Source organism: Strix aluco, chromosome 1 (genome assembly GCF_031877795.1).
Source record: "Strix aluco isolate bStrAlu1 chromosome 1, bStrAlu1.hap1, whole genome shotgun sequence".
Classification (NCBI taxonomy): Eukaryota; Metazoa; Chordata; class Aves; order Strigiformes; family Strigidae; genus Strix; species Strix aluco.
Window position 1 is genome coordinate 133,905,633 of NC_133931.1, and position 16,762 is coordinate 133,922,394.

A 16,762-nucleotide genomic window follows, 5' to 3' on the forward strand; every position below is an offset into this window, starting at 1 on the left:
TTCAGGGAGTAACATGAGGCCTCAATTCACTGAATGTCTTTCAAAAGCAACATATGTCATAGCTCTACAATATGTGTCATTTATGCCAATATTTACAGCAGAAGCTATAAAACCTCAAATAAAAAGCTGGCCTTTACTGCATTTTTACTACAGCTATACCTTAAACCTGTGTGAACTCTCCTCTCCCTTTTCCTGTGTCAGATCTGCAATGTATTTAATGTTGGCAAATGTTCACTTTAAAGATTAAAGAAGCCTCGGTGCATTTAAAGGGAATTGAAATATTTGATGAACACAGTTGCAAAATTAAGACATAATTGGGTAAGATCATTCTCAAATGACTGGCACAGTTTGCTAGGCATGGTTTCAAATGTTTCTCACATATCTTGAATTATTTTTTAGTTTGAAAGCAATCACTGTCATTTTCATCAGAGCTGATGTTAGCAGTTTTATGTTTTTAACCCATACTTCCAAGTAAAGCTATTCTGTCTCTGCTAAAAGCAACCAATAACAAACAATCACAAGATGTGTAAAGAATTGAAACAATTAAAAGATTTCAAATCTATATACATATTTCTAGTTGCTTCCATTAATTTGTTTTAGATACATAGAACAGAAGGGTGGAGTTTTTTTAAACATACACTATCATTCAGAATATTTTACGGTCAAATTCAGGTGATGAATTTATCCTATATAGCTTTCTTCTGTTTGGAAGTGTTAAATAGTTAAATAAATATACAGAGCACATCCTGAATTTGAGCACTGTGAAACTACTGTTCACCAAATGTATCTTCCTTAAAATGGCTAGAATATTATTAGCTTGAGTTACAAGCATGTTTATTAAATATCTCTTGCCATTGGATTGATCAGCTCAGTGATACTGTATGAAAGGTACACTGTGTTAGACAAAATATATTTTTGAAGATCATATCACTGCATATCAGAGGTGGTGACATCGATTGCTCTACAGTAGCAAATACAAAATGGATTATGTTTCACCCTACCTGAGACCTCTGAGTGAGTCTTAGAAATCAGATGCACCTATCTCAGAGCCCCATCTTACACTGAACTTTGCATAAATATTAAACTCTGTATCTTCACCAGAAATGAACCCTCTTAGGTGCTATACAAAACCATACTCATACAATCAAGAAATTACTGAATGCAAATGCATGATAACAAAAAAGTTAAAAGAAACAACTCTCTCCAAGCAATAAAACAAGCGTTTCATCATATTTATTGTCTGATAGAACTAAGTGAAGATTTTACTTCTCTGTGAATTTTCTTGAAATACTGAAATGCTGACTTTCAATATAACTTCTAAGCATTTTTTTCTGGAGAAACCTTTCTACTATAACAGAGTTATGCCATTTAGCATTTGTTAAATTTCTGCCTTTGTAATTAATGTCTGGAAAAAAAAAATTCAAATTGCTTTAAATATATTGTACATCCTTAAGTAGGTAACTTTAACTGGTACAGGCTGCTTCAGGAACACTTTATTTTAAGGACTTCCATAAACCTCTGAACTATCTTAAATTGGTCTTAATTAATCTCAAAGGGATCTTCCCAATTTACCCCAGTCATAGAAAAAGATCTCCAGGATATCATGATATTTTGGGACTTAGACAACTATAGCATGGGAATACTTCATAGCCTAGCAAAAGGAGCCTGTGTGGAACATACTAAACTAAAATCATTGACCAATTAGAAACTATTTTGCTTTATTTCCCTTCAGCTCATCTAAATGAGGACAATAAAGATTTTTTTTGAGATAATGAGAATGTTAGCCAAAAAGTTTAACAAGATTTTTAGAATCTTGCAGACAGATGTAGTAACAAATACATTATACTATACTAAGTCCCAGGTAACATTTTAATTACACTGAGCTATAGTTCAGGTGATTCCATAAAGTATCGATTGAAACCACACCACTACAGCAACCTTTTTTCACACTGTCTATGAAATATCTACATTGAGGTCAGCCACTAAAACTGCTTTAGCATAGAATGCAATAAAGCCAGAACAGCATCGTATTACAGGTATAGTGTCTTCGTAAGAGTTATAACATGGAAAACTACAAACTTGTTTATATGTTAACACATTTTGGAGAGGATGCAGTGGGCCATCCACTTTATAATGAAAAAATACTGAACTGCGATGTTACACTGGGTCCTTAGTCCTACAAGCTTCATAGAATAGCTTCTGCCCACCATATAGCTCTTTCCTATGCCATCTCTAGGATACCTGGCCTGTGATGCTCTCCCCTCTCTCCTTCCTATTTCCTCAGAAAAACTGGCATCAAGACCCAAACTCCACATGTGAAAATTAACCAGCTGAACAAGAAGAATGGAAAAGACACATGAAGGAGACAACAGAAATGGACTCAATCACTGAAGGCATAAAAAGAAGCTCTCCAAGATAGGAAGGTTTGGAGCTACTGCAAATGTGGAACAGAGAGCAGAGAGAAAAAAACTCCTTATTACGCAAGATGCAAGATAAGCATAAAAAACTCCTAACCACTACTATACTAAGAACACTGGATAAAAAATAGCTCAAGGACATGAAGGAATAAAGGGATCCAGAAAGGGGTTTCACAGTTTCCAAGACTCCTCCAAACAGGGAGAAAAGAAAATAAATGACTGAAGCTACTTTTCACGGCAAAAGTCAGAAGTCAATACAACAGAAGGGACACAAGACAAAAGAGGGAGAGAGGGGGAATAGAGGAAAGGGTAAGAAAAGACAAGGAGAAGGAAGAGAAAAAAAAATGGCTCAGAAAATAGCATCAAGACAATTGTAAAGACATAGTGCATAGGGACAGAAAACAAAGAAAGAGGAGAAAAGAAGTGAAAATCCTGCCAAAAGTAATATCTTGGTGAAGCACAAAGAGAGTGCAATTCCCTCAAGAGCCTACTCTGGTATCTCCTGACCACAGGAAGTGAAATGTAATGAAGAATGTTCCACAAATAAAAACAGAGGACAAGGGGAAGATATAAAAAGACTATGGCCTCTGATTTGCATTCTATAGGAAGAGTGTAGAATGAAAATGACCCTGTTACATCTGACATAAAAAAATTTTTGGCATATTCATCCCTTGGCATATTCTTGTCCTCTCAGGCACCTCACTATTTCACTCAACAGATTATTAGCTGTTCCACTGGACTCCCTTAGAACTCAGGCAGAAGCAGACTTCAAATTTCTTGCAGATATTTCTCTAGCTAAGAAAGAAGACTGAATTAAACAAAGAAAATTACTTGTTGCAAATGACTTGTTCCACTCCATTTATTACCCATCTAATGGAAAATAAGGAGGTGACTGGTGACAGTCATGGCTTCACTAAGGGCAAATCGTGCCTGACAAATCTGGTGGCATTCTACGATGGGGTTACAGCATTGGTGGATAAGGGAAGAGAAACTGACATCATCTACCTGGACTTGTGCAAAACATTTGACACTGTCCCACACGACATCCTTGTCTCTAAATTGGAGAGACGTGGATTTGATGGATGGAGCGCTCGGTGGATAAGGAATTGGCTGGATGGTCGCACTCAAAGACCTGTGGTCAATGGCTCCACGTCCAGGTGGAGAGCACTGATGAGTGGGATTCCTCAGGGGTCAGTGCTGTGACTGGCGCTGTTTAACATCTTTGTTGGTGACATGGACAGTGGGATTGAGTGCACCCTCAGCAAGTTCGCCAATGACACCAAGCTGTGTGGTGCGGTCAACAAGTTGAAAGGAAGGGATGTGCCATCCAGAGGGACCTGGACAGGCTGGAGAGGTGGGCCTGTGCAAACCTCATGAAGTTCAACAAGGCCAAATGCAAGGTCCTGCACATGGGTCGGGGCAATCCCAAGCACAAATACAGGCTGGGTGGAGAATGGACTGAGAGCAGCCCTGAGGAGAAGGACTTGGGGGTGTTGGTTGATGAGAAGCTCAACATGACCCAGCAATGTGTGCTGACAACCCAGAAAGCCAGCTGTATCCTGGGCCACATTAAAAGAAGTGTGGCCAGCAGGTCAAGGGAGGTGATTCTCCCCCTCTACTCTGCTCTCGTGAGACCCCACCAGGAGTACTGTGTTCAGCTCTGGGGCCCCCAACATAAGAATGACATGGACCTGCTGGAGAGAGTCCAGAGGAGGCCACGAAGATGATGAGGGGGCTGGAGCACCTTCCTTATGAGGACAGGTTGACAGAGTTGAGGTTGTTCATCCTGGAGAAGAGAAGGCTCTGGGGAGACCTTATAGCAGCCTTCCAGTACCTAAAGGGGGCTACAGGAAAGATGGGGAGGAACATTTTACAAGGGTATGTAGTGATAGGACAAGGGGTAATGGCTTTAAACTGAAAGAGGGTAGATTTAGATTAGATGGAAGGAATAAGTTTGTCACTGTGAGGGTGGTGAGACACTGGAACAGGTTGCCCAGAGAAGTGGTGGATGCCCCATCCCTGGAAGAGTTCAAGGCCAGGTTGGACAGGGCTTTGAGCAACCTGGTCTAGTGGAAGGTGTCCCTGCCCATGGCAGGGGGGTTGGAACTAGATGATCTTTAAGGTCCCTTCCAACACAACCCATTCTATGATTTATGTTTATATGATAATGGTACTTTTCAGAAAAAGCTTCTCTGAAGCATGTCATCACCTCAGATGCCTTTGTCAACATATCTTTTAGGGTGATTAAAGTTGATAATCTCCAGAAGTTCATGGCAATCTCTCCTCAAATCTAAGAAAGCAGATGTTCACAAACTTTGAAGGTTTATACCCTTTTTGTTTGTTTGTTTTTATTAAATTTCAGGTACTTGTATTTGTAAACTTTGTCCACACTGTAAAAATTTTAGCAAGTGAAAAGAGGGCATATCATGATACAGAAAAAATACACAGAAAACACAGAAACACAGAAACCAGAAATATTACATCCAAATGGGTCTGGTGATGCAAATGCATAATTTCTTACATGAAAATGACATAAGTGAGCCATTTTTCACTTTTCAGTCTTGTTTCCACTCTGATCTAATCATCCTTGAAAGGGTGCTCCTTGTGTTAGACAGTGTAAAATCTTATTAAGGAAGCAGTCTAATGTGTGTGTGGGGCCCGTCTGTATGGTGGAATATCACACAATTATATCACACAGAAAAGTTGTGTAATATAATTGCAACAAATATCATGCTAGAATCTTGAAGTTTAAAGAACAAGCAAGAAATTATCAAGGTAGAAATACAATAGATGCAGAGAGAAGGAAAGAATGAGAACAGTGAAACAGCTATGAAGAGCTGAGGAAAAGAGTGTGAAGGTGGGGGAGGGACAGTGAAATAGAAGACCAACACTGTAAAGGCTGAAGATATGTTCTCTAGACATCAGCAGTTCATATTTTACCTGCTGTTTCTTCTCCTGACTAAAGTTTTTCACTGCATGCTTCCTGCAGCTCTTCCTTCTTCCCACATATGAGAGATGTTGGAGAGATGAGACTTTGAGATAATGTGGTACAGAGCACTGGCCCTGTGTGGTCTGGAAGGGTAATGGAAAGAGATGCCCATCTCTCAAGGCCTATTGTATTTCCCACTGCAGTATTTTCTCAGTTATTTCAACTCCTATCAGCTGAACTTCACAAGGCTGTGAAATGGGCAGTTGCGTACTATGAGCGAGAACGTGGTTATTTTATCATTAACGATTTATTACTGAGCCACAATTTAACAAATGGCTTTGAACCACTAGGAATATGAACTGAACTAATTTTTAAAAGGGAAAGGTTTACTGTCCCATTGCTAATTGGCTATAAAATCTGGACTCCCAGAACAAAGTCATTAACAGATGTGATAGATAATTTATAATGTAGGACTTTAATGGACTTCACACTTTGTCTAATGACAAAGCAGGTTAAGCAGGCGGATACAAGATTTTTCTCCACAAACTGCACCTGCAATGTGTAAGAACAGACTGACCACTTGAGTTGAAGGGTGCAGACATAAAGAACATCTTAGAAAGTGTTTACATGAACACTTTCATCCTTAGGAATGACAGAGTTGTGCTCCTGCTTTCATGACTAAAATGTCATGCTATGTTTCCAAGAAAAAAACTGCAATGTCAGAATGGTTTATGTTCCTTAACACAGATTTTTTTTCAAGGAAATATAAATTTCTTGGATCTCATCTTCCAGGACAAAGAAATATACAATTATTTGCATGTCATTTGTAACAGAATATATGTATTTCCTGAGACTATTCATATTTGTGCCCAGCCATGGAAACATAAATTGAACTCCAGAAGACTTTTTTTTTTTTTTTTTCCCCAGGATTACCCTTCAAAGCCTCAAAACCTGAGAGCAATTGTTAATGCTTAACTATCTTCTGCATCAGCAGTTCTGCCTCTGGTGAGCTAACTACAGGTCTTGGGGTTGATGGATGACTGCTTCATGACTGATATCCTGTTGACAGGGCAGATATGGTGGTACCATAATGCAGAGGCCTAAACTAGTGTTTCTGGTGCAGGGCAATAAGTAGCATATTCCTAGAGAACACACAACAGGCAAATATGTCATCTTGTATATCTTCAAAAAAAGCTGTGAAACAGCAAAGTATCCTAATAACAACAAGCATCTAAGCCTACTACCATACTAGATTACAATCTCCAATGGGAAATATATTTATTTCAGAATAAACACTCAGCAGAAAGTCTCAATTAGTTTTTTTGGTAAATTTGCATTGCTTCAGGTTAGAATATTGAAAGTGGAAAAAAATATTTTAAAAAAATCCTAATACAAGTGGATACAGCAAGTTCAAACTGACATCTTGGACCCTGTAGACTCTGATATAACATATGAGATTTTACTATCACACATATAAGCAATTAAATACAAAATTCCTTGATTCACATTGATACTCCTAGCAGCTGTTGTAAAAGTATTCACTGATACACAGATATTTCTCTCTAATCCCCCACATAAGCCTTGTAGCCATGGAGGCCTTTGTAGAGTCAGCACAAATCAATGCATCTCATTTAATTAATGCTAAAGGGGGAAATAATCTCACACTAATAAGGCAGCAGACAAACTATCCTGGACTGGTTGACTGTGCCTAAGGTCTTAACAGTAAACTGACATGAATTAAGAAGGGTAATACGACCTATATAAAAATACTGCATCTGTCTGCCATGCTACTATGCCTTCGCTACGCGCACACAAACACAACCACTGCTCAGCTTATGTGGGTCATGATTCATAATTGATATAAGATGGAGGAAAACTAAATATCAAAGAGTAAACAGTGTAGTTCATAAGCATGACAGTGGCCTGCTTTTGATTTTTTGTCATAAAAATTTGAAGGTACAGTTTAAAGGGACCCTGAAGAGACTCTCTTTCAATTTTTTTTCACAAATACACTGAAACAGATTGTTGGCAGACACATGTCATTATCCACAGAACTCTAGTACGCTAGTGATGACAGGGATAAAGCTATGAAAAACAACTGCTGCTTTTCTAATGGAAAAAAACCTCTCACACTTGACTATCATGAGAACTATACATTTTTGTATTTCTCCAGTAAAATTACCTATGTAGTATTGAAACAAAGCAGGAACCAGAGAAAGGGCAATTTATGTGTCTTCCATTAAGGAAAACAGGTAAACAACAGCTCAGTTACCACTTTTAGCCGACATTACCACATCTGCTGACAACTGTCAGCTGTTAATTCCTGCCCACACCACAGAACTGGTATGGCTGAAAAATACCAGCGGCAGAATATTTCAAATGGCTGCTGAATGGTGCTAACTCTTTTGCCAATAAATCTAGCTCAAAATTGAAACAAAATATTTTGAAAAGAAAAATCAAAATATTGGGCATACATAATACTGAAAAAAAACACAGATAAAAAAGAAAATAAGAAAAAAACCCACCTCATCCCTCTGCAGCCAAAACTTAGGTTTATTTTCAGCTGGGATTTCTTTTGAAGCACCTGTTAAGCTACAGAAAGCTAAGGACCCTCTTCAGAACAACTCTGCCTTCTGCTTCTCCAGTGTTCTCAACCGGCAGTAACAACAGATTTATTTACCCATATTTTGCCTTTCCTTTTTTTGATACGATCACTCCTGTCTTTTTGAGAAACTAGTTTGTACTTGGGATTTTATAACTACATCCAGAATTTCAAAGATTAGCGCAAGAATCCTCTTATGGGTCTACTAATTTAGGGCCTTGCTTGTGTCACACCCTCCCTTTAGCTCCTCGGTGTCTGTGAAACTGTTAGTTAACTCTTCTCAAATCTTTTTAAAATAAGATGTATCAAGCAGTAAAAAGAGCTCTGAAGTATTTATTCTTCTGCTCCTGTTTACCTTTTCTTTTCTGAGTAAGTCAACCAAATTTTGATTATAAGCACACAACATTTCACAAAACAAACAGCTTGTGAATTTTTTGGCACTGCAGAGCACGTCTGTTTTCTGATTCCTCCCACTCGAAACAGCATGATTTGCAACACTGACCTGTTCATGGCCTCATAAATTTACATGGCAGTATTTACATAAAACTTTTGACAGTCTCGCAATTTGAGTTTCTTGTGGCATTTTACTATATCACACAACATATCCCATGATACATTAATAACATCTGTGTGGGTGTAGTTCATCCCTCTTGTCAGATTTAAAGGATGTTGTCACAGGTGAAGAAGTGCCCACCTCATGATTTCATAGTGTCAGGAGATAACAAAAGTTCAAGTAAGAGTTGGACGCTGCACAGGGTACATGTTCCCTTAAATAATGGTCCAAGGTAATTTGCCAAATCATATCCCATAAAAACTGTGATTACATACTATACTACTTGGAAAAGAAATAGCAGACTTACAGGAACTAACAGTAAAACAGATTTCTGAATAAAGCAGTTAACATAGCAGACAAACCTGACTCTTCTTGTTTGGATCAGTTACAAAATTAGTGAAAAATTCAATGTTATCATTTATGTAGGGAAATAAGCAACTCTGTTACAATTTACAAAAATAACCCAAGCAGGCTTGAATTATGAGTCCTGTCAAGTTTAGCTTGAAAAACTAAAAGCAGATTGATGGGAAGCTACAAGGCACTTTTATTTGCTAGCAGGTGGGGTAACTATTGTGATACCACAGACGTCCCTTGTTGATTTGGCATAATACAGCTTTTATGTTTGTTCTTAAAGAAAAAAGCAAACAGCAGACTGAAATCTAGAGATGATGCCAAACTGGAGAACTGTCATACACCAACGGCATGAAAATAGCAACAAAACCATCATAAATACTGGCAAGATATAAAATAAGATTTAACTGGCAAAGCAGCAGTTTATACATGTTGAGAAAAATAAAACAAATCATCAGAACGTAATTCATGAATACAAACGAGATATTCAGAAAAGGCAGCAAGCAAATACTGAAATTTGATTGAAAAATCTGTATCATTTTTTGTAGCCCCCTTGTATCTGCAAAACTACGCTGAACCTGGAAACATCCTGAAGGCAGACAATAAATTAGGTTCAACACTATTCAGTACCCTCAAGGGGAGGAGAAGGTCTCGATCTGATGACAAAGCATCAGAGGTGGAAGGCTGCTGTATCGAGACCTGTACAACAAATCTGACTAGAACCACCACAATGTCTTAGAAATAATCTGTACCATGTGTATGTACAACAGCTATCAAGAATAGATTTTTGTTCTAGAAGAGCTATGGGAAAGGAAACCATAATTTTGGTGACATGTTCCTTAGCATGACTTTAATTCCTTACCATCAAACTCAGGATACCTCATTCCCTGTACAACTGAAATTCCTGTTAAACAACTTTAGGAAGTGCAAGGAATGCACAATTAGTTCAATAGCAATTCCAAGATTCCTCTGCCCATGCACTATGCCATAGACCAAGATAAAGGTATTCGCTCCCTCAAGCGGAACTGATGAAAAAACACACACAGATGCCTTGCGCTTCACTATCAAAAACAGGTAATGAAACAGGGGGGGAAAAAATAAATCAAAGAGCCAGACACCTTAAGGAACTGATCTAGAGAGAAAGAATTCAAAACAAAACACCACCAAAACCCAAAGGGTTCAGGCTTCCCAACCTACAATAAATATAGTAATGACTCACAAACATTTCCAGTTTACAAAGAGAGCTAAAAGAGACTTCAAATCTCCCATGACAAAAATGGGATGGAACTGTAGAAAGAAAAAGAAAAATAGAGAAATCCTATATTGCATTTTGGGAAGGTTGTCTCTGGAGCCTGTCATTGCTAATAGCATGTAAACAGTAGCCCTGGCTATAGTAGGTATAATAACAATGTACTGTTAGTAGCTTTTCCACTGGATTATTATTCATTGTGGTCACTGTGAGTGTAGGCAACATTCACTGATAAAATCCATTAGATTAGAAATTGCTATCATGAAGGGTTATAACAGGGTAAATAAAGATGGTTGAGAATATCCCTTTTTTCCATTTTTTTATTCCTCTTTTATCTCTCTCTGATTCTTGCAGTGAAATTGCACCTCAACGTGTACTGTCAAGGCTTGAAAGCGGCTACATCCATGCTCATTCTACACAAAGAAAGAGTTCCCACCTCCGCTTGCAAGCTACTTCAAGCAGCACATTACCTACCCCATACAACGCCCACAATTTGCTCTTGGACAGACAGCTTCTTCCCCTATGTGTCTTTCCTTGGCTGTTGACACACAACCTGACAGCCCCCATTCTTCGAGTCAATGAAAACTAACTGGCAGTAGGCCATCAGTCTCTCTAGTTTCCCGTGGACTATAATTTTCCACTTTTCAAAAGTCACCCTGGACTTTCAGTATTCTGAAAGAATACTGATTTCTAACATAGTGTCACATAAAGCTTTTAAAAAATCAACAGAGAAATAGGAAAAAGTTTCAGTTCTCTATTTTATAATGGTGTCTTCTGAACAATTCAGATTGTTCCATCACTCTTTTTTCAGCATTCCCTATCAGCTTTCTGAGGAGATTTCTAATTCCCTCAGGACAACTATCCAGCCCAGGCAGATCTGTACTCACACAACTGCTGGTTGTTAGAGGTAGCTGCGTCTTTTGGTATTACAAAGATGCCAAGTGGTCCTGGTAAGGCTAAACAAGTGTAGTGTCTCCTCTTTAGACTACACAAAAGAACAAAACGAAATCTTTGCAGACCTCAACCCAGAGCAAACAGCTGAGAACAGAATTAAAGAACATTCTCAGAGTAGAGAGATTTCCTGTCCCAAGAGAGTTCAGTATTTAGACTCTGTCATTCAGATGTAGTTATACAAACTTATCTTTCAGTATGAGTTAACTACAGCAAAAGATGATTTTGAATAAAAATAAACATAAGAGAAAATTCTTCACAAAATTGTATTCCAGCTTTGCTTTAAGGTATCAAGCTGAATGCTCACTTTTCCATTGAATCACAAAGATATGCTACAGCTACAGCTTGGCTTGATACATTCAGTTTCTAATTTATCATAGCTGTAAACAGAATTAATAGTGCTAATTAAAATCCCCTTAAGTTATTTAATTTCTTTGATTAGCTATTGTAACTTTATCCAAGTAAATAAAAGAAATTTCTCTTATCTTAATTTAACAATAGAAAGTAGAAATTTAACTAACATTGACCTTTTAATGGCACTGAGACTAACATCCAGCCTTTCATACCAATAGTTCAGATACAATTTTGCACTGCAAGCAGGAAAAAAAATGAACACAAAAACTCCAGCGATGTAAATTAGCATATTTCTGGCTCACTGAAAATCAGAAAGTGCCAGTTTTGATTCTAAAACTATAGATACATCCACTTTAGGAAGGTACACTGTTCCCTCCAGGAGTAATGTGAATACAAAGAATATAAAGTCTTTAAGCATCTTAGTTTTACACATCACAGAATTACACAAAGTGTGTGCTGTTGAACTCAGGTCAGTGCATGCCTGTTAAGGTGCTGAAGAGAAAATGGTAGAGATTGAGGTTATTTAACGAGATTAGAGCTATCTAATGAATCTGCGCAAATAATTTCAGCCTTTCCTAAATAGTCCTGTGCTGTGTCTGCTTATTTTCTGATGATTCTTCTACAGGGTTTTATTGTCCAATTTGCAGGTACAGTTATCAGGAAAAAACACAAGATTTTATTTTTATCTATTAAAATACCTAGTTAGCAATTTACCATCATTCTACTTTTAAATACTGCACTGTAGTAATCAGTAAAAATTAAGTTTATTATTTTGTGACTTAGCAAAAACATGTGCTGGGTTTGAAGGTATCTTGGGATAAAATGCAGCCTAAGCAATAAATTTTAACCTGCTAATTCTACCTGTACACATATTATGTTAAATTAAATAAAGCAGATAAGTAAATGAAATGAAAGAAAAGAGGTTTCTAAATACCATGACTGTTGCATCGTGATGTTTCCACAAGTCGATTGTTCTGGTCATAGCATGCCATGGCCTGGTAACGATAGCCTTGTCCACATTCCTTAGCGTCTCCTTGTACCTTCATTCCCAGCAATACTTCCAGCTTACCCTCTGGTAAAATACAGTCTGACCAATTTCCCACAGGCTGAGCACTGTACTTGTCACATGGACAAAACTGATTCTCAATCAGAGGATACAACTGAGAATTTTTGCATTTATCCCTTTTCTTACTTTTTCCTAGAAAAAAGAAATAAATATATTAGAAAGATTGTATCAGTTTACACCTCCCCAAAAATTTGATTTAGACTTCTGTAACAAGTGCTTGCAATCAAATACACATGCCTAAAACTAGAACATTAATCTTTATTCATTTAGGTTAATGACTTTAACTTCTAAAGTAATCAACGTCTACAATTTGCACAAAGGTAACATCTTTTAAAATAAAGCCATATATTTATATTTACTTTCGATAAAAGTGCTTGGAGAGTACAGTTTGAAAAAGTGAACAATTAAACAAATATATCCCTTTTCTCCTATTTCATCAGCAGTGTGCAGTCCAATAAAAAAAATTGTGTCTGGATAAAACTTTCTCAAGTTGAAGGAAATTGCAGAAGAAAGGAACATGCGTCTTTGCTACAGCAGTACTTTCTTTCAAAATGTCAGAATCCTTCAATTTCATCACCTGTTATCGTACATTTGCTAATAATCACCATTATTCCCTTCTAATAGAATAAACAGAGAATACAATACAGCACATATCACAGTCCTAGCAAGTTTGAAGGGGTAACTTAACTCAGGACAGGGAAGTATCTCAAAGTGTTAATAGTGTGGCAAGAGAAGCTGTTCTTTCTTGCTTTGTTTTTAAAATAAATTAAAAAAAGTTAATCAGGGTATTTTTTCCCAGCAAACCTGGCATAAAGTTCACTGGAGTTATAAGACAGTCACAGTGAGCCTTCTTGAAGATCATGAATTATTCATTGTCCACAGGTCTTCTGATTTACAGGGGGATGGAGTCGAGGACAGAGTTTGGATCCTATCACATTCTTTCTGAGGCTGCTAATGGGCACCCCCCTTAGCTAGCTTTCCTCCACCACAGACAATACAGACTAATTGGCAAAAAGTGCTGTGAGAGAGGCCAAGTCTCACTGTTAAAGTTTCAGTTATAATTTAGAAGCAGAGCATTTTTTTTTCTCTTTATTTCATCAGAAGAAATTAAAAAAAACATTAAAAAGAAGCTGAAGAAAAAAATGTTTTGAAGTGGAAGGCTGTCCATCACGTGGAACAAAGAAAAGTTTGTGGCAAGGGGTTGGACATCATTGGAAAAACTTTTTATTGTTAAGTAAAACTTCAAGAGGTTTCAAGGGACACAAAAAGCATTCTTACTTGTGTCAAGAAATAAGACGGAAAATTAAGCAAATTATTGCTTCATGTGGTGGTCTGAGCTGCTGGGTGAAGGCAATGGAAGAAAGGAGAACACAAAGAACTTGGAGAGCAAACATCAACTTGGAGAGCAAACATTCAGCCAGGGAAAGGACTGGCTTAATCATAAATCCAACATTCAAGACTTCAGTTAAGTTCAAAAGAGCTAAACCAAAGCTAAGGCTGAAAATGATCATCTATAGCAAAAGGCTTAAAAGCACTCCACTGCCATAATAATTCTAAATGTACCAAAACACCATCCAAGAGGGATGTCCTGGTGTAGCCAAGACAAGAAGCAGGAAGAGGAATTCAAGTGGGCTAACACCTGATCCTGTTAAGGAGAGATGATTGTTGATTGGTCTGTTACCAATTAGAAAAAAAAAAAAAATCCACTTTCACTAGATTTTCTATTAAAAGGTTTTCTATTGGAAGCTCCAGGGGAATTAACAAGATTTTTTTTCTCAATTACAGTTCAGTGTAAGAAAAACTAAATCAAGGAACACAGACTCAATTCAGTCTGGTGAAAATTCAATCTGGTTAGACAATGCTGGTAAGATACAGCTTGTGCATACAATCATGGTTGCTGAGTAATCAAACCAAATTGTAGACCTGCTCCCTAAACTCTTAGATGAGAAAACACACATAAATCACGAAAAATTAATAGAGTCTGTGGTCACTCTGGTTTTCATTATCAGTTTTCCAAATCTCTTTTCTTGTCTTAGAAGAATTAAACTTGTTTAACCTTATTTGGGACTGAAAGTGATTTGAGAGTCACGTGAAGAGATCTTCTTCCCCAGGATTTCTCCAAGTGCCTCACACTACATAAATCATGTTGAAGACACCAAGGTCTTTGGCTTTTTACGCCAATCAGTTAGTGTTTGTGAGTTACATGCTTTTAAACATTCACTAAATTTTCCGTTTGCCTGAAAACTATCAGTAAAATAAAGTTTGACAAAGAAAACAAAGCTTTTGAAAAAATATTTTTATATTTTAAGCTCTAACTCAGGGAAATTGCTTGAGAGTATAACCTCAAAGGTCTGTCGCGTATATTCGTTAAATGCTTAGCAGAAATAAATAATCTCAAGGACATAATTCTGTACAGATCATAAACCAAAACCCAACAACCTTTCTGACCATTTTGTACATAGAATCAGGACTTGGAATAAATACAGTATGAAAATATTTTAAATAGCAAACAATTGTGCCCCTTTTGGTGAAAAGATAACACAGGGCTCAACAAAAATGCAGATAAAGATTTTTTTTATTTTATTTCCTTGTACTGGAGCAGAATGTTGATTAATTCTTGTGCTTTACATTTTTCACCTCATGGAACTACAGACAATGCTGACTTACCTGTCAGGAAAAGCAACGGTCTGCTTTGCTGTTTACTATGTGCACTCCATTTAGAAATGGATTTACATCTAAATTTTAAGTCTAGATTTATATCTAAATGGATATAAACATCCATTTAGATGGCCTCCTATGTTCTCCCATCCTCTCTCTAGCCACTTCCCCATGATCAAGAGTCTGAGACATATGGCAGGAGATTGTTCTCCTGAGGAGTTATCTTTTTGTTCCACCAACAGTATATAGAGAATGACGGTGACATTGGGTCTGCTTTCTGCCACGATGACAAATGTTGTTTGCTTGTCATAAGGGAACCTCAGAACAATGCAGGTTTTAATCAAGACAGTAGCAATAATTAATAAAAGATGCATTATTTTTCTGGTTACTCTTACCAACAAGAGTGCGTTTTCTTGTCCTGACTCCTCCACAGTCCCCATTACAGGAAGAAAACTTTGACCAGTTCGTAAACTGACAGTCATCTTGGCAGGGAATCTGACATGTCTGTGTTAAGGATGGTAATGGGCCAGAGTATTTAAGGCATTCACTGATGTCAGCCTGTCCTCCATCTTGTCTGCGACAAGTGATTGCTGGAAGCAAACATGGATGGAGTTTAATTCAGCATTTCTTTCACAAATGTCTCTATTTAATTTAGTAAGTCTACAATATTCTACCACAAAATCACACTGAAATCCCAGAACAGCTATACAACAACCTAATATTTGCAACCAGTTATACCTTGAATGAATACATTTGACATCTCTGACTTTGAGTTTCTGCTTAAATTACTATTTATTGGGACTTACCAGGGGAAAAAAGAAAATCTTACAGACAACTGTAAATATTATAAAAGTTGCACCATGTTATCCACACCTGTTATACCACTTTTCACATTATTATTTTTTCTACAGATACTGCCTGTAACTCAGACATTAAAAAACTTGCAATACCATTTTAAGTAGATGAATAGTGTATAAGCTATAAAGTTATATCAGCAGCATGTATTTTAGAAAAAGGGATAGACATGACATTTAGAAACATATTTGAGTTCTGAATACCACTTAAACACAACAGTATTGCTGCCTGATGTTCTTCGTCATTTTTTAGTCTTGAAAAAGGGTTGAAGGGCAAAACATGTTTTCTAGGGATGGAGCATCAGCCAATGGGGGTAGAAATTTTTATAAAGGATAGCCATGTCCTGAATAAAAGTTTCTTACTTAAAAGAAAAAAGAAGAAAAATTCGGGTGGCACAAAGGGAAGCAGTTGGAACATAAGGATTTACAAAGAATAGGGCTGTTTCACTAGTACAGTCTTTAACAATGCTCTATTATTGTTTCTCATGAATATTTTTTTTTAACATGGTCGCTTATCTATTATTCTAACCTAAGCCTCAGTAAATCTAACTTTATTTCCTTGTTCAAAAAACCATAAAACTTATTATGCAGTAACAAGATTGGAAAATTCTAGTTGTTTGTTTACACAATAGAATTATATTTATGCTTCTTGGCATCTGACAGCACACAGTACATGCAATATCTCATAATGACTGAAAGTAATTTGGGTCACCATTTGTAGCAGTAACGTTGCATCTGAACAAACGTATCATGAGGGAATATCATGTTTTATATCACA

The 16,762-nt window shown here is 37.1% G+C and overlaps 1 protein-coding gene across 1 annotated transcript in view; it reads right to left on the reverse strand.

Moving 5' to 3' along the window:
* The window catches only part of THSD7A (thrombospondin type 1 domain containing 7A), a 217,238-nt gene that overhangs the window by 35,006 nt on the left and 165,470 nt on the right, over positions 1 to 16,762 (reverse strand). The window contains exons 13-14 of the mRNA XM_074836557.1: positions 15,526 to 15,720; positions 12,341 to 12,604 (exon numbers count right to left, since the gene is read on the reverse strand). Of these exons, the coding sequence (XP_074692658.1) occupies positions 12,341 to 12,604; positions 15,526 to 15,720 (459 nt within the window). The remainder of the gene's footprint in view (positions 1 to 12,340; positions 12,605 to 15,525; positions 15,721 to 16,762) is intronic.